This window comes from Scyliorhinus torazame, chromosome 1, assembly GCF_047496885.1.
Source record: "Scyliorhinus torazame isolate Kashiwa2021f chromosome 1, sScyTor2.1, whole genome shotgun sequence".
NCBI lineage: Eukaryota > Metazoa > Chordata > Chondrichthyes > Carcharhiniformes > Scyliorhinidae > Scyliorhinus > Scyliorhinus torazame.
Window position 1 is genome coordinate 383,965,198 of NC_092707.1, and position 24,953 is coordinate 383,990,150.

Consider the following 24,953-nt stretch of genomic DNA (forward strand, 5'->3'; position numbering starts at 1 on the left):
GATCTAATTAAATGTTATGTCCAAAGTGTTACCTTTTCCTCCTGTTTTTGGCACTGATCAGCTTGTAATGTTTGCTTTGAGTTTTCCGTTTCCATTAATTCTCCTTTGGGGGAAGGCTTATGTTGGGAGATTGTGTTGCCATCTGGATCTAGAGATACAAGTTTCTGATGCTATTGTGTAGGACAGTTCTCCTCAAGCAGCCAAAATATTGTACTTTTCAGTGTAAAATTAGTACAATAATTAAGAGACAGCAACTCTTTCCTTGTGCTGAATGGTTTCTCCATAATTTATAGCTTTGTGTGTAATGGGTCCCAGTAACTTTTCAAATGAGGAAAGAGGATGGCACAGTAGATTGTCAAAATGTGCTGTCCTCTTTCAGACCAGTTTAAACCCAGTCCAGCCCACTCTCTCTATCAATTATGAATCCACTAGGAAATAAACATGAAAAGGCGCCGTTCACTTACTAGGAATTGTGGACCCTCTACATAAAAGCACTGAATTACCACACCTAGGTTTCCACGGAGGAGGCTCTTACTACTGATGGCTATAGTTTTATGTTGCAGCAGTGATACTTGTCAGCAGTGGTGTTTATGACATCTTGCTGACACAAAATGGAGGGTGCTTCATATTTCATTAGAGCTTAGTGCTGAAATTGACTAGCAAATGTAGAAGACCGTTCCATTTCTCTAGTACAGACTTTGCGAACAAAGAATGCTAATCTATGTAGGATTATCTGCATTGCTTGTCCTCCATAGATTATGTGGCGAGAACGGCAGTATATTGCTGTACTACACAATAGAAAATTCCAGAGACTACCACAAGGAGGAGGAAAAATGTATAGAAATAGATCCGGAGGTAAGATGAATTGTCCTAAGTTCATTTGCTACAGTATAAAACAAAATGCTTTTATTTTCATTGAAATTTTCTTTCACAAGTTTAGTCATCTGTTCAGAATGACCTGAAAAATGATTGCTGAAGCACCGTACTATTGTGTTTATTTCCTCTGGGTAATATGTTGACTGTGGGTAGAAGGTGCTCAAAGAAATGTGTATTTTTCTGCAAACATAAAATGTTTACATTTCTCTTTCAGCTTGCTGATGGGGTAGAACTCTTACTTTGCTCGTACCCTCAATATATAAAGGTTGATAATCTTCCAGCTGGAAATCTGGATGACAAGGTATGAAAGCTCTTGGCTTTGGCAGAGTTCAAATCCAGAAGTATTTGCTTGTATGGTCTGTGCTAAGTTATCTCACCTAAGCTGAGAGGGCATTCGGTAGGTATTTGCATAGAATTGCCGGAGGTTAAGGGCTGATCTAAGAGGTGTTCGAAATTGTGACGGGTTTAGATAGAGTAACTATGGAGAAGGTGCCAGTAACTAGAGGAGACAGATTTTTTTTTTAATTGCCAAAAATAAACCCAAGAGGTTGAGATGAGACTATATTTGACTGAGAGTTGTGATGCGGAGTGCACTGCCTGCAAGATTGGTGGAAGGAGATTCAGTCATAATTTTCAGGAGATAATTTAACTTTAAGATATTTTTGGAAGCTATAGGGAACAAGCGGGAGAGTGGATGAGCTCTTTTAAAGAGCTAGCTCAGACACTATAGACTGAATGGCCTCTTTATCACTCAATGAATGTGCCCAAGTTGTGATACACTTTTCCCGTGAATGTGTAGCATTCGTGAATTGTAATATTTCAACTACTGGCCCAGTTAAGATCAGATAACTTTGTGAAGCTATGTGGATCTTCATTACTAAAACCCTCCTTTCCACTTAGGCAATAACACTGTGTTTCAGCAGTTCTATTTTGTGATTTTAATACAGTGCTGTAAATATGTGAAGAAATGTTGGAAACGTTGAAACATTTCTTGGAGAAAACCAGGCCAAGAAGAGATTTGGTAGGGGTGTTCAAAATTGAGGTATCTACACAGCGTTCATGGGGAGAAACTAGTCCCTGTTGTGAAAGGATTGAGAACGAGGGTGCATGGACTGGAAGTAATTGATAAAAGATGTGAAAACGACAAGGGGAAAAGCTTTTTAACACAGCGAGTGATTGGGATCTGGAATGTGCTGCCTGAGTGTTGTGGAGGCCGGCTCAATTGAAGCATTCAAAAGAGAATTAGACTGTTACCGGTAAAGGAACAATGTGCAGGGTTACAGGGAGATGGTGGGAGAATGCACTAAGTGAAATGCGCATCCAGACCGCAAAGTGCAGACACGATGGGCCACATGGCCTTCAGATGTGTTGTAACTGAGTTATACTTCTGCGAGGAAACCTTTTTTAGTAGGAGTGCACATTGCTTTTATTCATCCAGCCATCACCAATCACGACTCTTGTAGCGATGTTTATAATTTGTGAATAAACATTGAAACAGTGCAGATTTTTGTTAATTATTTTCTTCCCCATTTTTTCTGAAAGATGTTGTTGGGGGCGGGGGGTGAAGAGAGAGAGAGAGAGAAGAGAGGAGATTGTTTCCACAGGTGCCGATTGCCTTCCATCAGCTTTGTGGCCATTAGCCATGAGTAGCCCTTGACAATTGTGTCAAGCAACTGTTCAGAATGCAGGGTGGGGTCCTGTGCTCAGCCAGTAACCATCCAAATCCTTTCAGCTCAATAGCAATTTGTAATGGGAACCTAGGATAACCAGGAGACACTGAGGCCAATTACATCAACCTTCCTTCCTGTCATAAGACCGTTAACTCGTCACAGTCCAGGGGGTCAGCCCCAGAACTTGAGTACTCTTGTGTGGAGTGGCTAGTCACTGGTTAAACTGACTGAGCCATCAGGGAAGCTCTCAATAAGTGTCTTTATATTGACAGGACGGAAGAAAATATTCTTAACCATCCAACGTTTGTCGCTTTCCTTCCTTCCACAGATCTCCTTAGCTGCCGCCTTGTACGAGAAAGGTCTATTGATGACTGAATATCCATTGCTGCCTAAGAGGGACTAATCTTTTATTAGGAACTGGACCTTTTAAAAGCGTTTCATATCCAGTTATAATCTATTACAAAGTTAGCATATTGTTCATTGTACAAAATACTTTAATATCAGGTTTGATTTAAATAGGTTTTTTTTCAGTCTGACTGGTCCTAAAACGTGCCCTTTTTTAATGTAGCAAATGGTTTATAAGCAAGAGCATATCGACTACTGAGGAATGAATGCCTTGTTCACTGTAATGACTGTGTATACAATGATTTGTCTTTACGCAACTTTGAAGATCCTACGTACTTTGCCGTACTTTCGATGCACATGTACAGCAAAACAATTTGATTTTATGAAATAGAGATGTGCGTAACATGCAGATGAGCATTTGAATTATGGTTTTATAGTTGATGCTGCGATGTAAGGGTGTGACAGAACGCTCTGAAAAAATAACTATTAAAACAAATTATGTAACCTTATCTCTGGGTTTCATACTTCTCTGCAAGGGGAAGAAGAATAATGAAGTATACGTCAAAAAAAAAAATCATTTACTTGAAAGTTTGCATTCCATATATTTGAAAGGATACATTTGAAAGGCTATGGGGAAAACAGATATGGGACTATTTGGATGCCACTTGTAAACAACCAGCAAAGACGGGATAGCCCAAGTGGTCTAGACTATATGATTAAATGGGTGTCAGCTCAGTTATTTGAATTGACTTAGGCTGCATCATTAGGAGCTGCAATAATCAGACCATGTACAAAGGTACAGCTGCCATGTAACGTGCTATATACTTTCCCTCACCTACCTTGACAGGTGACTAGTGGGGAAAAACCAGCTCCCATTTGTAGCGCTTTTCCCATCCTTGATGTCCCAGGGTGCTTTAAAGCCACCAAGTTACTTTTTGTAAAGTGGTTTTCCTTTTTATGCAGGCAACCACAGGTCGGTTTGTTCCACAAACAACAGCCCGCTAAATGACGAGTTAATCTGTTATCATTCTATTGATGATACTTGAGGGATGAAAGTTGACCCGGACGCCAGAAGATTTCCCTTGCTCTTTATGTTAATGTGGGATCTTTTACATCCACCTAATTGGCAGATTGATTTGATTTCACGTCTGATCCAAAAGGCGGCACCTCCAACAGTGCAACACTCTCTCAATGCTGGAAGGTCAGCTGAGGTTGCGTGTTCAAGTACTGGAATCCTGGCTTAGGACACGAGCACAACCACTGAGCCAAGCTTACACTTCATGTGTGAGACCTTACTACCGGTGCTAGTAAGTTATGCAGCCATCTTATTCTCATCTGTGACCCTGGATTCCAGCAGTAGAGGCTAGGATTGCGGGCACTGATTTCAGCCCAGGGGCACGGCTCCATTGCAGTGTGGGGCTGGGTTGGCACACTTGGCTAAATCGCTGGCTTTGAAAGCAGACCAAGTCACGCCAGCAGCACGGTTCAATTCCCGTACCAGCCTCCCCGAACAGGCGCCGGAATGTGGCGACTAGGGGCTTTTCACAGTAACTTCATTTGAAGCCTACTTGTGACAATAAGTGATTTTCATTTCATTTCGTTTTCATGTCCTTGTTGGAAATGCAGCCGAAGTAAGTTAACACAGCAACAAACTGAGGATCAAACATAGTCCAACCTGATTCACTTAAAGCCACCTGGCAAGCCTTGGGGAGGAAATTATTGTTAGCAAATTAAGATGGGTTGCAGATTTCCCAGGATGTCAAAAACCGGCTAGGAATGGAAGCAGGTAGAATTCTCACCTGGTTTGCCCCATCTTTTCCCACCCTCTAAATCAAAGCAAATGTGGTTGACTTTTAAATGCCCTCTGACATGGCCTAGCAAGCCATTCAGTTGTATCAAAACCTTTACAAAGCCTGGAGCTAATGGAAGTATGGATGAGGGATTTAGCAGCAGATGGGCTAAGATGAATAAGGCAACTTCCGGTGCTGGCCATGGAGTGAGTGGTCACACATTTGGTGGCTCCCGCTCAAGGTGGATTTTGGTGGTCCTTCCCCACCCCATAAGGGTCTTTTTGAGGGCAAAGATTACACTCCTCTAGTGAGTCAGGTGCATGGATCACAGGACGAGAAATGCCACGAGAAAGAGAGCAACTGGAACAGTTTTCGTGGTGCGCCACAGGATAAGATGGCGGGGGGCAGTGCTGCCCACCTAATGGTCGACGGAGCCAACTGGTGGAGTTTTTAAACAATAGGTTCCAGCAGCAGAGGAAGGAGGCCTCGGAAGACCTGTTGGGTGGGGTTGCTGGGTTATGGGGATAGGGTGGAGGTGTGGGCTTGGATAGGGTGCTCTTTCCAAGAGCTGGTGCAGACTCGATGGGCCGAATGGCATGCACTGTAAATTCTATGAAGACCTGGCTAAGGTGGTGGAGCCACTCAGAGCAGCGATTGAGAAAGTGGAGCAGAGGTTGGAGGCTCAGGGCCTGGCGATTCAAAAAGTGGAGGAGGTGTGGGGGAGCATGAGGAGCGGATGACCTTGCTGGAGGCAGAGTTGGGGATGGTGGTGGACAGGCAGAAGGGGCTGAGAGAAAGAAGTTGGAGGACCTGGCGAATCACTCCAGGCGACAGCATTTGAGGATAGTCAGGATGCCCGAGGGCATGGAGGAAGCAGAGGCTGCCAAGTATGTGGCGAGGGTGCTGGAGAAGTTTTTAGGGGAGGGGCTTTTGTTTGGCCCCTCGTGGTGGATCAGATGCACAGGGGCGCTGAGGAGGAGGCTGCAGGTGGGGAGCCGCCGAGGGCGATGATGGTGCAGTTGCACTGTTTCTTGGACAAGGAAAGTATTTTGAAATGGGCGTGACAGTCCAGGGGGTACACCTGGGAAGGGAGTGAGTTGCGGGTCTACCAGGACCTGGGTGGGGAATTGGCAAAGAGGAGAGCCGGGTTCAACCTTGTAAAGGCTGCCCTCTTCAAGAAGGGAGTTTGGGGTTTTGTACCCCGCCCGCTTGTGGGTGACTTATTAGAAGCAGGAGTTTTATTTTGACTCGCCGGAGGAGGCGGTGGACTTTGAAAGACCATGGACTGGGAGGAATGTGAGGACACTGAACCTTGGAGAAGAGCTTTGTGTTTATGGTAGAATGTTTGGGGTGGGTAGTTCGGGGCGAGTTTCGACTGGGGAGCAGTGATGCTGAGTGCGTTTTGTTCTCCTTTGTTGGTGGTTGGAGAGGGATGGGGAGGTTAGAGGCAGGGGTCACCATGCCAGCTGGGCAGACTGGTTAACGGAAATGAAGTGGAGGGTCATCAGGAAGAAGGTCTGGGGAGGGCGGGGTTGCGTCTTGGGGGTGGGGGGGTTGTGTTGACATGGATGCGGTTGGTGTAGCACAATTGGGAAGGGAGAGATGGTGGCGGATATTCGAGGGTGGGCGTGGAGGGGCATATGTCATAGGCTGGCCCAAGAAGGGTTATGACTGATCAGGCGAGATGGACAGGGAGCCCCCCGCCCCGACCAGGCTTGTCACGTGGAATGTGCGAGGGTTGAATGGGCCGGTTAAACGGTCACGCACGCATTTGAGGGGTCTGAAGGCGGATGTGATGTTTCTACAGGAGTCACACCTGAAGTTGGGAGATCAGATGAGGTTGAGGATGGGGGGTGGATGGGGCAGATGATGGATGGCATGCGAGAAATACAGGTGGGGAAGGCCTGGGCCCTTAAAGGTTCCCAGTCGAGTTTTATAAAATGTTCGGGGTTGAGCTGGGACCACTGCTGGTAAGGACCTATAACTGAGTGAGTTCCGGGCACTTTGGGCTACACCGTAGGACGAGAGAGGTGCCCGCTCTCCCTGGTGCTTTCGGCCTTGGTGGTAGAGCCACTGCCAATGGTGCTCGGTGGGGGGGGGGGGGGTGTAGAAGGATTGAGCGTTGGGGGGTCGAGCAGAGGGGTTTTGTTGTATGCGGATGATCGGTTATATATTTCGGGCCTGTTGGGCTGCATTGGGATTGTGGGGGTTTATGGGGAATTTGGCCAGTTTTCAGGATACAAATTGAACATGGGAAAGAGTGAGGTGTTCCTGATCAATACTAAAGGGCAGGAAAAGAGTTTAGGGGTGTTGCCATTCAGGGTGGTGTGGACGAGCTTTAGATACGTTGGTATCCAGGTGGCACGGAGCTGGGCCCAGTTGCATAGGTTGAACTTTGCCCGATTTGGTAGAGGGGATGAAGGTGGATATTTTGAGGTGGGCCGTTTTGCTGTGTTAGAACATAGAACATAGAATATTACAGCGCAGTACAGGCCCTTCGGCCCTCGGTGTTGCGCCGACCTGTGAAACCACTCTAAAGCCCATCTACACTATTCCCTTATCGTCCATATGTCTATCCAATGACCATTTGAATGCCCTAAGTGTTGGCGAGTCCACTATTGTTGCAGACAGGGCGTTCCACGCCCTTCCTACTCTCTGAGTAAAGAACCTACCTCTTACATCTGTCATATCTATCTCCCCTCAATTTAAAGCTATGTCCCCTCGTGCTAGACATCACCATCCGAGGAAAAAGGCTCTCACTGTCCACCCTGTCCAATCCTCTGATCATCTTGTATGCCTCAATTAAGTCACCTCCTTACCACCTTCTCTCTAACGAAAACAGCCTCAAGTCCCTCAGCCTTTCCTCATAAGATCTTCCCTCCATACCAGGCACCATTCTGGTAAATCTCCTCTGCACCCTTTCCAATGCTTCCAAATCCTTCCTATAATGCGACGACCAGAATTGTACGCAATACTCCAAATGCGGCCGCACCAGAGTTTTGTACAGCTACAACATGACCTCATGGCTCCGAAACCCAATCCCTCTACCAATAAAAGCTAACACACCGTACGCCTTCTTAACAACCCTCTCAACCCTGGGTGGCAACTTTCAGGGATCTATGTACATGGACACCGAGATCTCTCTGCTCATCCACACTGCCAAGAATTTTACTATTAGCCCAGTACTCTGTCTTCCTGTTATTCCTTCCAAAATGAATCACCTCACACTTTTCTGCATTAAACTCCATTTGCCACCTCTCAGCCCAGCGATGCAGCTTATCTATGTCCCCCTGTAACATCCTTCCGCACTGTCCACAACTCCACCGACTTTAGTGTCATCTGCAAATGTACTCACCCATCCTTCTACGCCCTCCTCCAGGTCACTTATGAAAATGACAAACAGCAGTGGCCCCAAAACAGATCCTTGTGGTACACCACTAGTAACTGGACTCCAGTCCGACCATTTCCCATCAACCATGGAGAGGGAGGGTGCCCTGGTGGAGGATAGTGTAAATGGGAGGAGCTGGGAGAGGATGTGGAGGCTGGGTCATAGGCTGAGGCCTTGCGGAGGATGAACGCATCTTTGTTGTGTGCGAGGGTAAGCCTCATCCAGTTTAAAGTGGTGCAAAGGGCCTACATGACAATGGCGAGATTAGCAGGTTTTCTTTTGAGGGGGTGGAGGATAGGTGTGGGTGGTGCGCGCGGAGGCCTGTAAATCACATCCACAGATTCTGGGTGTGTCCAGATTGAGAGGGTTCTAGCAGAGGTTCCCAGATGTTATGTCTGAGGTTCTGGCTGTGGGGGCGACCCCGAGTCCGGAGGTGGCGATATTTGGTGTGTCGGAAGACCCTCGAGTGTGGGGAAGAGAGAGGCCGATGTGCTGGCCTTTGCCTCCCTGAGAGCCCGCAGATGGATTTTGTTATGTTGGGAGGACTCGGAGCCGCCGAAGGCAGGGGTGTGGGTGAGTGAGCTGGCAGAACTCCTGCGGATGGAGAAGATCAAGTTCGCTCTGCGGGAGTCAGTAGAAGGGTTCACCCAGAGGTGGAAACCGTTCATTGACTTCTTCAAGGAGGATTGAGGGGTCAGCAAGGGGGTGGGGGGGAAGGGGGTTAAAATGGGGAAGGCGGGATGTGGATGGGGGTCGGTGTCAGGGAAGTCTGGAGGGGTGGGGCTGTTGGATTGATGTGATGTTCTTCTGATGCTCTTTGGTTGTTATTTTGACATTTTGTATATTTATGATTTTGAAAAGCCCTTGAATAAAAATATTTTTAAAAATAAAATAAAATGAAACATGGAATATTATGGTGGAAGACTAAAGGATATTTTGATTCGAGGGAAGTTTGCCGATGGAAGGTATGAGAGCCAAAGCATAATGTAGGAATACGGTTAGACCATCTTAACATTCGCTGAATATATTTATTTTAAAATGTGAACAAAAGTAGGCCATTCAGCCCATCATATCAGGGCTGGTTCTAGCTCCACATCAGAGCTTTCTCTTTGAATGCATGTCTGCCACTATTTCTGTTAAGTGAATCAAATTGTCTTTTCAATGATTGATTTTTCTCCGAAAGTGAATATTGCATTCACTATCCTAATTCCACATTGCACGAGGGAATGTACTTGACGTGATTGTTCTAATGGTGGAGGTTCTTTGAACCTGCTACTTGAGAGCTGGGCGCCTTGGAGCAAAGCAGGTTTGAAGAGAATATCAAGAGGAACACTTTCGAGTGTGTTCAGAATTGATAGTTAATGTTTAGTTTTGTTTCTTTATGGAACGGGCTGGGATAAGTCAATATTCACTCCACTGATCATTAAGCAAGGAAGTGGACAGGTTTCTGCATTAGCAAAAGGATATAGGTTTGCGATGAGCAGGCAATTAGACTGAGACTTGGAAAAGATGTTGAGATGAGAGGACCATTGGTCATTTTCCAACGCCACCAGGATTTTACCAGTGTGGGACGACCCCTGCAGCGTTTTGAGATCTCCAGCTCTATTGAGGCGGTTTGCCTGGGGAGGCCTTTCTTTCTGGAGGCCCCCAGCACCCGAGGCATGCCAGTAAAATCCCGACCTTAGAGTCAGTGAGCCAGATAATGTTTTACCGATGTGTTTTCACTAAATCACATCATTTACATGATGTGATACGGATTTAGTCACTTGGTGGCAGAGTATTGCTGACAAAAAGAGATATGTTGTTGAAGCTTTTTGTTTTTCACTCATCAGGACAGATTCGCAAGAGTATCAATTACAGATTTGCATGCCCCTTTTTATTGGATTAATTACTTTCTAAGAACTTTTTGCTGCTTATTCTCTGCATCAGATTTGCTGTTTTGAAGCTTTTTCTTTTGCACTTTTATCTAGTATTGTGGTAGGACTTGCTGTCCTGTTCTGCGAGTGCATATATTCAGAGTAGGATAAATACCCATCTCTGTCAACGTCATCCTTTTCCAAAACTTCATCTGTCATTTCTGTACCAAAAGAAAACAGTGAAAATATGATGGAAAAAACAGGCCGATTGATGGAGTAAAATCAGTTTTCTTCTGTACTACAAACATAGCTCTGTATCAGCAATAGCCAAGTATAGCAGACTCACAGTAAACTGAGGCCCCAGGAAAGTTAGTGCTAACATTTCTTCAACTTGATGTTATGATTGATGGTGAGATTGGGCCTGGCAATTGAATAGCAATTTAAATTTAGAACCAAAATTGCTGGATAAACTCAGCAGGTCCAGCAGCATCTGTGGAGAGAAAGACAGGAGTTAACATCTCGGGTCCATATGACTCTTCTGCAGAACTGATAGTTCTGGCAATCCCGAAGAAGTGTCACATGGACCCAAAACGTTAACTCTGTTTCTAAATCCACAGATGCTGCCAGACTTGCTGAGTTTATCTGGATTTCCAGCATCCGAAGTGCTTTGCTTTTACTCATGCAGTTCAAATTATATGTCCAAAGACGTGCAGGTTAAGTGGATTGGCCATGCTAAATTGCCCTGAGTGTCCAAAAAGGTTAGGAGGGGTTATTGGGTTATGGGAATAGGGTGGAAGCGAGGGTTTAATGTGGGATGGTGCAGACTTGATGGGCCGAATGGCCTCCTTCACCACTATGTTCTGTATTCTATGTTTTTTAAGACTAGCATTCCAAAATTGTGAGTAATTGAATCTCGTAAGTATTACAAGATGTAGGCACTGTATGTACTACAGGGCGGAGTTTCCACAATCAACAAACCAAATGCAAATTGAATTTAACATTGTATTTCTGAATTTTTTGTTTTCTGAATTTATTTCAAGGTTCAAAATTCTACTCAAACTAACATTGATGTAAAATGTTCCTTCTGCCAGCTCAATCAGACAGTGTTCAAGAAATATACCGTGATATATTTAGGAGCACTAACTTTCATTACGATCCCAGTTGATGTTATAACTGGACGGGACAAATCCAGAATGGAACCCTGGCTCAACAGATCATAACTTTTTTCAATAAAACATGGAGGAACAGTGTCATGGGACTGCTAGTTAGTTTCAACAAGAAGAAAAAAACCATTAATTGCACATCGACAAATTAGATTATAATACAATACTTCTTTACTCTCTTCCCCCCCCCCCTTTATCTTAACAAATAGACACAAATGTAAAGATTAACATGGATTACAAAGTACATCTTTAATGACAATGGTCCCATTCACACAAAAAAATTATAATAATATTGGATTGGATTGGATTGGATGTGTTTATTGTCACGTGTACCGAGGTACAGTGAAAAGTATTTTTCTGCGAGCTTCTCAACAGATCATTAAATACATGAAAAGGAAATAAAAGAAAATACATAATAGGGCAACACAACATATACTGTAGCCACCTGGGTTGGCCAACTCCCCACGTAAAATTATGAACAGCAAAGGCTGAAGGGAAATTCAGCCAACACCGGCAGAAACCAGCAGGTGCAAGTTACTGTGTATTAAACTCTGCAAAAGCCCAGACAGCATCGATACAAGAAGCCATCTGCATAATAATGTAGCAGCCATCTACATACTAATGAGCGATCCCCGGGAACAATCGAAACATTTGGGATAAACAAGAACAAGCCAGACTCCTCGGCGCCAGCAGGAGCCAACACAAAAGAGGTTAACGGACACCTCAAGACCGCCAATCGATCAGGGAACCGCTCCAGTATTGGATAAATCGAACCAAGCGATTGGAACAAAGTCCAATCACTTGGAACCAGGTACAGGGTCCGCCCCGAAAGGCGGGAAGCCCCTGGGGACTATAAAGTTAAGCCCCTAAGTTCAAATCGTTCTTCTTGACCGGGTCACTCAGCAACGCGAACCAACCCTTGACAGTGACTGGTTCAGCTGCTGCCAAAAGACCGCAAGTCTTAAGTCAACGCTCGATACGAGATAGGCGCTCCTAGCTACCAGTCCATACCAGCTTTTGAATCCCGCAGACTCAGAACCCGATCGAAAGGCCATTTGTTCCCCTGACCTGGTGGGCCAGTCCGAAGCTAAGTATAGGCCTGTTAGTTGTAGAAGTAGCTTAGAAGTAGAATTTATGCATGAGTAGCGATTTACTGTGTATAATAAATGTGCTTTGATTTGTATCTTACTAATTGGTGTATTGAGTTATTGATCATTACTTGAACTTGAACCTCGTGGCGGTATCATAAAGATACCTGGCGACACGAGAGCAAAGGTTATAAAACAGAGCCAATTGAACCAACCAAACGTTAGCAACATATTACTGGCAACATCTGACGGGACCCGATCTAGAAGTGGCTTAACCACTCCGGGAGAACCCAAAAATTTGAATTAGAGATCCAATTGGGAACAGCAAACCACAAGTGTTCAAGCAGTTCTGATCAAGCCTCATAATTCGGAAGTGTGTTAAATGCATGCGTAACTAACAGGGCTATAAGGTAAACTGATAGATTTTTTGTTGCGACAAAACTGTCGGGAGTTTGTATTCCGGAAAATAGCGAAAGCCGTACCCGTAATTACAGCACCGCCTTAATACCCCTTGTTCCAAATTTTAAAAGAGTATTTAGAGAGGAAAGATGGCAAAGCAGGCAATGCAACGCCTCATGAACCCAGAAGAATTTGCGGTTGCAGCGACCAGCAGCAGTAGAGTAGGACAATGTCCCGTTTGGGAAGAGGAAATCAGGAAGTACCTCAAAGGGAAAGGATGGCCCCTTTGGAGCGAATTCTGTAACGATGAGGAAACAGGTCCCGGGAGTATAGGACATACTTGGTGGGAGAACCTGAGCAAGATTCACAAGAAGAGCTTAGGAAAAGCTTGCAAGCCGATGGCAATCGTGTCCTATTTGGCACAATTTCGAGGCACAGAGGAGGTCGTTAGGATGCTCCGGAAAGAGATAGAAGGCATACATCGAATGAGCAAGGTCGATGTCAGTGAGGTAGAAAGAGAGAACGTAGAGTTGAGGAAGTTTGCAGCAAAAGCCGGAGAGGTGGATGATGCCAAGTGGGCACACCAGTCTTGTCTGGCGCACCTAAGCAGCTTCCAGTCCCAGTACGAAAAGGCCTATCAGGACACGCAACATGCAGTCCTGGTACGAGAGGAAACCGAGAAGCAGGTAGAGGCATTGCAGAGGCAGTGTAGTGACCTGAAGGCAGCGTTAAGAGCACTCCATGCTGCCACCATGGAGCAAAGACAAAGCTCACTAGACCACGTAAAGTGCCGGAAGCAGATTGCAGAACTGCAATCTCTGCTTTCAGTTCAAAAAGGATTCCAGGAAACCTTTGGATCACAGCTAGATGAGGAAGACGGCCCTGATTGGGAAGAATTAAATGAGACAGCGCAGAGATATGTTCAGGGAACATGTGTGCAGGGAAAGACCCAAAAGAGAAAAGCGCCCCAACCCCCCACCGAGCAGATAGTTCAGGCTCCAATGAACCCAGTCACCACCCACCGCACAGCCACATCGGACCACACGGAATTTCTGTACACCACCCCCTTAACAGTGACCCAATTACGGGACGCGTGCGATAAAATCACACCGTTCCTCCCCACCTCAGACCCCCACCACTTCTTTGCCAGAGTAAAGCAGTAGGCGACCATGTACGGCCTGGATGAGCGAGAGCACGTGAAGCTCACAGTTTTGAGTTTAGACCCTTCGGTCGTAGCAGCCCTTCCCGACCCACAGAATGTAGGAGGAGGCACCCTTGCAGAAATGTATACTGCGATCCTAGATGCAATCGGGTATAACTGGGGTGACCCCGTAGATGGCCTCAATAAGTGCAGGCAAAAGAAAACCGAGCACCCCACAGCGTTTGCTGGACGCCTGTGGATCCACTTTGCAGCAGTTTTCGGAGACTTAGACCGCGCCCATTTGTCCCCAGACAACATGGCCAAATGGACCCGCACCCTTATCTCCCACGCCACAGAAACAGGACAAAAAGCTTGTGCGAATTATGATCCCTCAGAGGAGGCTCATAATGAGAAATGGGACGTTAAAAAGATTGTCCCGCGCCTGGGAGCAGTCTGTACAAAACAAACCCGCAGTTAAAAATCCCGAAGACCAGCAGGCAGAAGCAGACATACAAGCAGTTAAAACACACCAGAACCCTGCATGGCTAAATGAAGGCAAGAACAGCCCCCCACAAAAGTCACAGGAGTGTTACAACTGTGGACAGTTGGGACACTTTGCAAGAGAATGCAATGCCCCACGAACGCCACAGAGAGCCCAACAGGCAGGCACCCTGAATAAGAATAAGACAGAGCCCATACATAGTGTAAGCACCCGTTCAGATCAGACAGACCTGAACGGAACGGACTGATGGTGTTCGGGCTCCCCCAGTTGGGTCTGCGACACCCTTTGAGATAGGTCCGGACGACCGGTAGTTGCAGCAAAAATACGGGGACAGCCCATCGAGTTTCTCTGGGACACAGGAGGGTCCCGCACCACAATCAATTCCTCCACCATGTTTCAAAAAGACACGTGGCCCACTACAGCCACCATCACCCTCAGCGGCTTCACAGGCCACTCACAGCAGGGACACATCACAGCCCCTGTACCCATTCAAATCGGCAACATCACCACCAAGCACCCCATAGTTTTAGTTGATCTAACCCACACAGCAGAACACATTTTGGGCATAGACTTTATGAATTCCCACAGTCTATCCTTTGATCCAGTCAACCAGTGTGTCTGGAAAATGGCAAAATCCGCAAGAGCCCCCGGAATGCTCACAATAGGAGAATACGCCAACAAAATTAGTGCAGTAGGCGAATTTTGGTTTAACCCGACTACAATTAGCACGGACAAGCAGGTTAGGGCAGTGTTACAAAAGAACAGGACAGCATTCGCAACCCACAAACACGACTGTGGCCGGATGGTTGGTTCAGTACAAATCACAGGACCTGACCCTAGACCCCAAAAGCAATATGGATTTCCCCAAGAGGCAGAGGGAGAAATCGCAAAAGGAATCGACAGCTTATTAGGGCAGGGTGTACTTAGATCAGTAGCCTCCACTTATAATGCCCCGATTTGGCCAGTGAGAAAGCCCGATGGATCATGGCGACTGACCATCGATTACCGGGAACTCAACAAAATCACCCCCGCAGCAGCCCCCACAGTAGCAACAAGTCCCGAGACCATGCTCAAGCAGGGACTCAATTCCCGATACTTTACGGTTTTGGATATCAGTAATGGATTCTGGTCCATTCCATTGGCAAAGGCGTGCCAGTACAAATTTACCTTCACCTTTAAAAACCAACAGTACACGTGGACATGCCTGCCACAAGGATTCCACAACTCCCCCTCCATTTTCCACCGACAGCTGGCAAATGGTTTAGCCAAATTTTCTCGCCCCGAATGTCTGGTCCAATACGTAGACGACCTACTACTGCAGACAGACACCAAGGAAGAGCACATTGAGCTTCTGTCCGAACTCCTGGAACTCCTACAAGCAATTGGATGCAAAGTAAACCCCCAAAAGGCCCAGATTTTGGAAAACAAGGGCAGCACGGTAGCATTGTGGATAGCACAATTGCTTCACAGCTCCAGGGTCCCAGGTTCAATTCCCCGCTGGGTCACTGTCTGTGCGGAGTCTGCACATCCTCCCCGTGTGTGCGTGGGTTTTCTCCGGGTGCTCTGGTTTCCTCCCACAGTCCAAAGATGTGCAGGTTAGGTGGATTGGCCATGATAAATTGCCCTTAGTGTCCAAAATTGCCCTTAGTGTTGGGTTGGGTTACTGGGTTATGGGGATAGGGTGGAGGTGTTGACCTTGGGTAGGGTGCTCTTTCCAAGAGCCGGTGCAGACTCGACGGGCCGAATGGCCTCCTTCTGCACTGTAAATTCTATGATAATCTATGATATTTGGGAACAATTATCACATATGGTAAACGTGAAATTGAGCATAAAAGGATTGACTCGATTGCTAAATTGCCCCTTCCCCAGAACGTTTCAGCCCTCCGGTCGTTTTTAGGACTGGTTGGCTACTGCCGAAACCACATTGACGGTTTCGCCAGCAAGGCAGCGCCCCTCTCAGACCTCCTAAAGAAAGGAGCCCCCTGGGAAAGGCTTCCGCAGCATACGGATGCTGTGGACTCGTTGAAAAGAGCACTCAAAGCAGCCCCCGCACTACAAGTTCCAGACCCGCTTTCCCCTTACGCTATAGAGGTAGCAAGCACCGACCGCACCCTTTCGGCCGTGCTCCTTCAGGAACGGCACGAACAGTTAAGGCCTGTGGCTTACGCCTCCATAGTTTTAGATGCTGTGGAGCAGGGATTTTCAGCCTGTGAAAGGCACCTGCTCGCAGTTATTTGGGCAGTACAGTATTTTTCTTACATAACCGGACTAAACCCCGTCACAATCCTCACCGAACACACCCCCACCCAACTTTTACTGGACGGATGACTCAAGGACGGTACAGTTAGTCAGATAAGAGCAGCCAGATGGACCCTTATTTTGCAGGGACGGGACATCACTGTTAAAAGGACAAAGACCCACACTTTTTTAGCCGATAACCTACAGTACCCCAGAACTCCCCATGAATGTGAAATTATCTCTCCACACCACAACACAGGCCCCTTTATTGCTAAAACACCCCCCAGAAAGATAGGTAGTTCAACCCAGAGCCCCAAGCACACAGACACGTGCAAACCCATAAGGATATATGTGGATGGATCCTCCACAATATTAGAAGGGAAGCGCATAACAGAATGTGGCATTTACGTCGAGGACGCGCAGGGACGCGCCCTAGAAGAAATAGCAATAAAACTTCCAGGACACTTAGGCGCGCAGGCGGCAGAACTTGCGGCCATCGCATACACAGTGGAACACCCAGATTCCTTCCCCAGTCCAGCAGACATATACTCGGACAGCCTCTATATCTGCAACAGCTTTACGGAATTCCTGCCCCCGTGGAAAGCAAGAGGATTTGTTTCCGCAGACGGAAAACCCCTCCCCTCAGCCCCATTACTCCACCACATTTTAGAATGAGCACAGAACAGGATCTTTGGAATCATCAAAGTTCGTAGTCACCATCATTCCTCACCCCCTGGAAATGTAAAAGCCGACGCACAGGTTCCAGGCATGGATATTTTTGGACACCACCCGAAAGTGAATGCAGTTCAGGTCTCGCAGACTAATATCGAGGATTTAGTGCAGACCCAGAAGCAGGACAGCAATCTCAGGGAGAATTTAAAAGGAAACTATCCAGCACCCTATGATAGGTTTAAAAATGCTCTGACCACACATGACGGTGTGGTGTTAAAAGACACCCTTTATGTGGCTCCTGAACAGGACAGGAATCAGCTCATTTGTTTGTTCCATGACGGTCATGGACATCAGGGAATCGATCCCACTACAGCCCACCTCAGGCAGCTCTGTTGGTGGCTGAGTTTAAAAGACGATGTAACTCACTATATTGAGAATTGCCGTATCTGTGCCCAGAACAACCCGGACAGATACGTCAAAAAGGCTCAGCTCAGTCACACCCGACCCGTTAATGGCCCCTGGACTAACCTCCAGATTGATTATATTGGACCATTGCCCCCTTGCAGGAATGGCTATAAATATGTACTCGTGGTGATAGACACGTTTACAAAATGGATGGAAGCATTCCCATCCAGAACGAACACGGCAAAGACCACAGCCAAGATGTTAACCCACCACATCTTTACGAGATGGGGACTCCCCCGTAGCATTGAATCCGAACAAGGTTCCCATTTTACGGGACGCGTCATGAAGAACGGCCTCACGATATTTGGCATGAGCCAAAAATTCCACATTGCATACCACCCCCAGTCAAGTGGTATCGTGGAGCGCATGAATCGGACCCTAAAATCAACCCTCAGAAAAATGGTCCAACAAAACAGCACTACTTGGGATTCAGTACTCCCTTTTGCGTTGATGTTTTTGAGAAATACTATTTCAACATCCACAGGTTACACCCCACACACTCTCATGACCGGATGCACCATGAAAGGCACAGAATTTTTATTAGGATTAGATTTGACCAGCCCCGAAGTGACGGCCCTCACACACGAGAAAGCAGTAGAACAATTAGTGGAGAATGGTAAAACGGCTCAGCTAGCAGCCGCAGTGAAATTGGGCACAAGAAAGAAACAGAGCAAGGCTTGTTTCGACAAGACAGTGCATGCGACTGAGTTCAGTGGAGGACAGCAAGTCATGCTCTCCGTAAACAACCCCAGCACATTCCTGTCACCAAATTATTCGGGTCCGTAATCCATTGCGGACAAAGTCAGCCCTTCCGTCTACAAAATAAAGTACTCCAATGGAAAGACTGCGTGGTTCCATATCAACCAGCTGAAGGCATATGGAACACAGTCTAACCACGCACACCACGTCATGCTCCACTTAGCAGACCACGCCCCGCCCACAGCCAACGTAACCCTACCCTCCCCCAACACGTCCAGCCCAGCCACGGACTCAACCCCGACTCCACCCTCGAACTACAGACACCGCCCCGGAACGCCCACAGACAGCAGCGACAGCGACTGTGACTCAGATAATAAGCACAGCACGCTTCCCTACTATCCCCATGCAACAGGACCCACACCCACCGAATCTGACCACGATTCGAGTGATTCCTTCATGATCACTTTCCTTAACAAACCCCATCACCGACCACCGACCTACAATGACGACCCCGATTCCGTCCCCACAGAACTAGACACCACCTTTTGGCACCGAGATAATTCGTACAGACTCGTCCGGAATGACGAGAGTGATCCCAAATCACACCATGCAGCCCTATCAGCCCTGATACACTCGAGAGTTTGGCATCCGGGAGAAGATGCCGACTTTGAGTCTGACTCCCAAAACGAGAACCCCTTTGCGACCCTGTTCGCAACCGATAACTGAGGTGTCCAGATGATGTTTTAAAAGGAACCGCTTGGGAGAAACGGTGTCCTTTCTGATGGAACCTGCAGCATGTTTAATGTTATTTGTCCTAGTATTGTTCAATGTTGTATGTTAGACCGGAAATTTTTTTTTCACAGCCCCACGCCACCACCCTTCTGACGCCCACTGGCAGTCAGAGAAACTAGTTTGGCCAGACGCTAGTTCAGAGGAACTAGTTTGTCCGCAGAGACTTGTTAATGTTCAGAGGAACTCGTCTGTCAACAGATACACAGACCTCCGTTTGTAACTGCCCTTCTGGTTCGAAGGAAGAACCAATACGGCAACCCCCCACGATGACTACATTTCTTGCCCGTTCTTGTCGGGTGCTCAGGCACTGGAGAAACGGCTTGGGACCCGCCCTGCCTGGGAACCCCCCCCTCTGGTCAGCTACATTCGGGTAGGGCACACACGGCATTGGTCGCCGTCCTACCCGGGGACTCCATCCAAATCGTACCCGTCGCGGCCCATACGCACCTCAGTTCGGCAAGTTTTGTTCAAAAAGTTTTGTTTTGTTTTTAGGTAACCCTTAGGTTGCCAACCCTCCGCTATTTACATCCTCAAACATTTGGATGGTAAACCGCACAGTCTGCGAGATGGCTCGCACTGGTTCAGTATTTGTAAGTGTGTCTTGTCCTGAAATTCGGTTTTTGGAAGAAAAAAAAATGAGGAAGTCACACATATGACCAATTATAAAGGGAGTCATTGGCACTAAAGGACAGACAGGCTATCATACGAGATATTAAACCAAGATAGTAACAGACACTATGCTTGATCCCACAGAAGCTCCAGGACCAGAGAAGAGAAGAGAAGAGAAGTAAAAGGAGAAGAACCATGAGGACATCCTCCGCGTGGCTCATCACCAGAATGGACATTTGGTTGCGCGTGAACATGAACCCCCTGACCTCAACCCCTCCAGCTGTTAATGATTCACTTCCCCATAGTACCCAGAGCCCAGTCACAAGCGACACTACACCATCTTGGTGTGAAAGGTTTATAACCTGGTACTCCCTGTCCTACGTGATAGAATCCCTACTAGTATTGGCGATACTCTGCTGCATCGTGCAGACTATTCGTCTGAGGAAATGGAGAAGGAGAGCCTACCGCGCTCGCACCCCGGTATATAGGGTAAGATCCCCTATTTTCGGATATGACGAGACCCCCGACCCCCGCGATCTATAATAAAGAACATTCGTTTGCGTTTTTGTTGTGAATAAAGAAATGTTTCATGAGCGATTGTACAATCCTGAGCTTGACTGCCAAGCCAGAAAAATGTGTATAATGGAGATCACAAGGAGGGCATGTAGCCACCTGGGATGGCCAACTCCCGACGTAAAATGATGAACAGCAAAGGCTGAAGGGAAATTCAGCCAACACAGGCAGAAACTAGCAGGTGCAAGTTACTGTGTATTAAACTCTGCAAAAGCCCAGACAGCATAGATACAAGCAGCCATCTGCATAATAATGTAGCAGCCATCTACATACTAATGAGCGATCCCCGGGAACAATCGAAACATTTGGGACACACAAAACTAAGCCAGACTCCCCGGCGCCAGCAGGAGCCAACACAAAAGAGGTTAACGGACACCTCAAGACCGCCCATCGATCAGGGAACCGCTCCAGTATTGGATAAATCGAACCAAGCGATTGGAACAAAGTCCAATCACTTGGAACCAGGTACAGGGTCCGCCCCGAAATGCGGGAAGCCCCTGGGGACTATAAAGTTAAGCCCCCAATTCAAATCGTTCTTCTTGACCGGGTCACTCAGCAACGCGAACCAACCCTTGACAGTGACCGGTTCAGTTGCCGCCAAAAGACCGTAAGTCTTAAGTCAACGCTCGATACAAGATAGGCGCTCCTAGCTACCAATCCATACTTGCTTTTGAATCCCGCAGACTCAGAACCCGAACGAAAGGCCATTTGTTCCCCTGACCTGGTGGGCCAGTCCGAAGCTAAGCATAGGCCTGTTAGTTGTAGAGGTAGCTTAGAAGTAGAATTTATGCATGAGTAGCGATTACTGTGTATCATAAATGTGCTTTGATTTGAATCTTACTAATTGGTGTATTGAGTTATTGATCATTACTTGAACTTGAACCTCGTGGCGGTATCATAAAGATACCTGGCGACTCGAGAGCAAAGGTTATAAAACAGAGCCAATTGAACCAACCAAAAGTTAGCAACAATACAATGTAACTATATAAGCACTGACATCGGATGAAGCATACAGGGTGTAGTGTTAATGAGGTCAGTCCATAAGAGGGTCATTTAGGGGTCTGGTGACAGTGGGGAAGAAGCTGTTTTTGAGTCTGTTCGTGCGTGTTCTCAGACTTCTGTATCTCCTGCCCGATGGAAGAAGTTGTAAGAGTGAGTAAGCCGGGTGGGAAGGATCTTTGATTATGCTGCCCGCTTTCCCCAGGCAGCGGGAGGTGTAGATGGAGTCAATGGATGGGAGGCTGGGTCGTGTGATGGACTGGGCGGTGTTCACGACTCTCTGAAGTTTCTTGCGGTCCTGGGCCGAGCAGTTGCCATACCAGGCTGTGATGCAGCCAGATAGGATGCTTTCTATGATGCATCTGTAAAAGTTGGTAAGGGTTAATGTGGACATGCCGAATTTCCTTAGTTTCCTGAGGAAGTATAGGCGCTGTTGTGCTTTCTTGGTGGTAGCGACGACGTGGGTGGACCAGGACAGATTTTTGGAGATGTGCACCCCATGGAATTTGAAACTGCTAACCATCTCCACCTCGGCCCCGTTGATGCTGACAGGGGTGTGTATGGTACTTTGCTTCCTGAAGTCAATGACGAGCTCTTTAGTTTTGCTGGCATTGTGGGAGAGAATGTTGTCGCTGCACCACTCCACTAGGTTCTCTATCTCCTTCCTGTATTCTGACTCGTCGTTATTCGAGATCTGGCCCACTATGGTCGTATCGTCAGCAAACTTGTAGATGGAGTTGGAACCAAGTTTTGCCACGCAGTCATGTGTGTACAGGGAGTAGAGTAGGGGGCTAAGTACGCAGCCTTGGGGGCCCCGGTTTTAAGGACTATAATGGAGAAGGTGTTGTTGTTAATTCTTACTGATTGTGGTCTGTTGGTCAGAAAATCGAGGATCCAGTTGCAGAGTGGGGAGCCAAGTCCTAGGTTTTGGAGCTTTGATATGAGCTTGGCTGGGTTTATGGTGTTAAAGGCGGAGCTGTAGTCAATAAATAGGAGTCTGATGTAGGAGTCCTTGTTTTCGAGATGCTCTAGGGATGAGTGTAGGGCCAGGGAAATGGTGTCTGATGTGGACCGGTTGCAGCGGTATGCGAATTGCAGTGGATCAAGGCGTTCTGGGAGTATGGAGGTGATGAGCTTCATGATCAACCTCTCGAAACACTTCCTTACGACTGAAGTCAGGGCACTGGACGGTAGTCATTGAGGCACGTTGCCTGGTTCTTCTTTGGTGTCACAAGTAGGCTTACGTTAACACTGCAATGAAGTTACTGTGGAAATCCCCTAGTCACCACACTACGGTGCCTGTTCGGGAACACTGAGGGGCTTTATTCAAAAAGGTAATAAATGTTAGGAGATGAAAGACACAATAGATACCAAACTTGGCAAACCGGATATCAGGTACCATGCCAACATGGTCAAAACTCCATTCCTAAAAACATGTTTTAAATTCTTCTCTCATAATTATGCTTTCCCTTTAATGGTTTGCATTCTAAAATCCAGTCGAGGTTTTATAAATGGTTCTTAATCCAAGCTTCCACTTCACTTTTAATATTAAATCCAGTCCAGGATTTTACATCAACCCCTTTTAGGCTTCCTTTGTCTAAATTGCTTTTACACAAACTCCCAAGATCCAACCACCAATCGCCATGGTTATTTCAACTCCCGTTCCACAGGCTGTAGTAAAATCTCACAAACCTGAAAATCACTTCAGATATCTTTCTGGTGTCTCAGCGTTCTTCTCAGCTCCACCCGTCTTTACTGAATAGTGCTCTGTTCTAGTACCTTTAACCTTGTACTTCTTGGAAACTTCTCTTTATTTCCCTCATTTCCTTAACTAGCTGCTCTTCAGATCTCTGTACTTGTTTTCTTGACCATTATCTTTGCTTCTAGCAAAGCTGAGAGAGATGTTCCCTCTCTATCCTTCTAAACCAACTGCTTTTAGCAGAGCTATGAGAGCTGTCTTCTCTCACTACTTATCTGCAACTGTTATCAAATTGGCAACACTAAAACTTAAAAACCTCTGTTGCTCTTATAAGCCTTAGTTTTATTAGCTCTAATTCTGTCACCTTCGCTCACGAGTCGCCAGGTATCTTTCTGATACCGCCACATGGTTCAAGCTCAAGTAATGATTAATAGTGCAGCACACCGCTTAGTAAAAGTTAAATCAACGATCATTTATTATATACAGCAATACATACTTATCTAATAATCCTACTTCTAGACGATTACCTACCACTAAAGGCCAATACTTAACTTTGGTGATTGCCCACCAGGTCAGGGAAACGAATGGTCTATCGAATTGGGTCTGGCCTGCGGTATTCAAAAAGGCTGGTACGAGTCGATAGTCTGGAACACCTATCTGGTAGCGATCGCTGGAGTAACACTGGTTTCTTCGTCGAAGGGTCTCGAAGGTTGCGAGTAGGAGAAGAAGGGTCGATCTGAACTTGGCCCCTATTTTTATAGTCCCTAGGGGCTTCCTGCCTCTCGGGGCGGACCTTGACCCTGGTTCCAAGTGATTGGACTTGGTCCCAATCACTGGGTTCGATATGCTCCAATAATGGGGCGATTCCTTGATCGGGGGGTGGTCGTCCACCTTTCTTTGTCTCAGCCACTGCTGGCGCCGAAAGGTCTGGATCGGCTTTGTGTTGCTAATATGTAGCAATTGTTCCCGGGGATGGCTGCTTACTATGCAGATGGCTGGGTTGTTGTGCTGTTAATGGTTGCAGGTATCGGTCTGGGCCGACTTCCTCAGAGCCGAATACACTGTTTTGCCTGCAGCCGTCCATTTGAGTCCTGTTGGCTGATTTTCCCATCAGCCTCTTTCGTTCGCCATTTTAGATCGGGGTTTGACCATTCTAATCGGGAATCAGCCATTTTCAGGGGTTATGGGGAGAAGGCAGGAGAATGGGGATGAGAAAATATCAGCCATGATTGAATGGCGGAGCAGACCGGATGGGCCGAGTGGCCTAATTCTGCTCCTATGTCTTATGGTCTAAACCCACTTAAAAGCATACCTTATTTCTAATGTATACCTTAAAACTACCTTGTTTTCCTAACACCTGCTGCAGCGTTATTAATAGGACTAAAATGGGTTTATTGTAAATACTGTAGATTTTAATAAAAGTGTCTAGTTCACCACAAGAGTTTTAAAATAATTCATGTTTTTTTAAATAATAGTCATAGAAATCATAGAATCGACTTTTGGTGGCGCCCTCGAGGAAGCAGGTCGCAGGTCGGATCGCTCCCGCCCGCGATGGGCAAACGGACCTGTTTTGCAGGATTTCTTCGGGACCTGGCGGCCTGAATCGGCGGAGGAGACGAAAAGAAGAGGTTTTCCTCCCGGGGTATGGACAGTCGGACCAGAAGTGGTCGAGTGGAGCGGCGAAGTTCGAAGCAGGAGCAGCGGGGACCTCTGACCGGGCGGTGAAGCATGGCGGCCAGCAGGGAACAGGGAGCGGAGGCTCACTGGCCAAGGGAGCAGCAGAAGGGAGTTTTTCCGGAGCTGCTTCGCCGACTTGAAGAGGGACACGTTGGACCCGATGAGGGTGGTGATGGATTGAATGGTCGATGCGCAGGCGGTCCAAGAGAAGGCGCTCAGGGAGGTCGAGGTGAAGCTCTCCACCCAGGCGGACACAGTAACGGAGCTGGAGCACGAGGTAGAGGAGCTGAACGCCCGCCAGAGGAGGATGCA

The 24,953-nt window shown here is 47.0% G+C and overlaps 2 protein-coding genes across 3 annotated transcripts in view; one reads left to right on the plus strand and one right to left on the minus strand.

Annotated features, from left to right (window-relative positions):
• The window catches only part of riox1 (ribosomal oxygenase 1), a 43,915-nt gene extending 40,515 nt beyond the window's left edge, over positions 1 to 3,400 (plus strand). Inside the window, exons 13-15 of the mRNA XM_072512429.1 lie at positions 756 to 855; positions 1,091 to 1,177; positions 2,875 to 3,400. Coding sequence (XP_072368530.1) covers positions 756 to 855; positions 1,091 to 1,177; positions 2,875 to 2,949 — 262 coding nt within the window. The 3' untranslated portion in view covers positions 2,950 to 3,400. The remainder of the gene's footprint in view (positions 1 to 755; positions 856 to 1,090; positions 1,178 to 2,874) is intronic.
• A 6,523-nt stretch (positions 3,401 to 9,923) lies between these two features.
• Positions 9,924 to 24,953, minus strand: part of LOC140409136 (multiple coagulation factor deficiency protein 2 homolog) — a 38,692-nt gene continuing 23,662 nt past the window's right edge. For both annotated transcript variants that reach the window (XM_072497342.1, XM_072497428.1), the window contains exon 4: positions 9,924 to 10,146. In XM_072497342.1, coding sequence (XP_072353443.1) covers positions 10,134 to 10,146 — 13 coding nt within the window. In that variant the 3' untranslated portion in view covers positions 9,924 to 10,133. The remainder of the gene's footprint in view (positions 10,147 to 24,953) is intronic.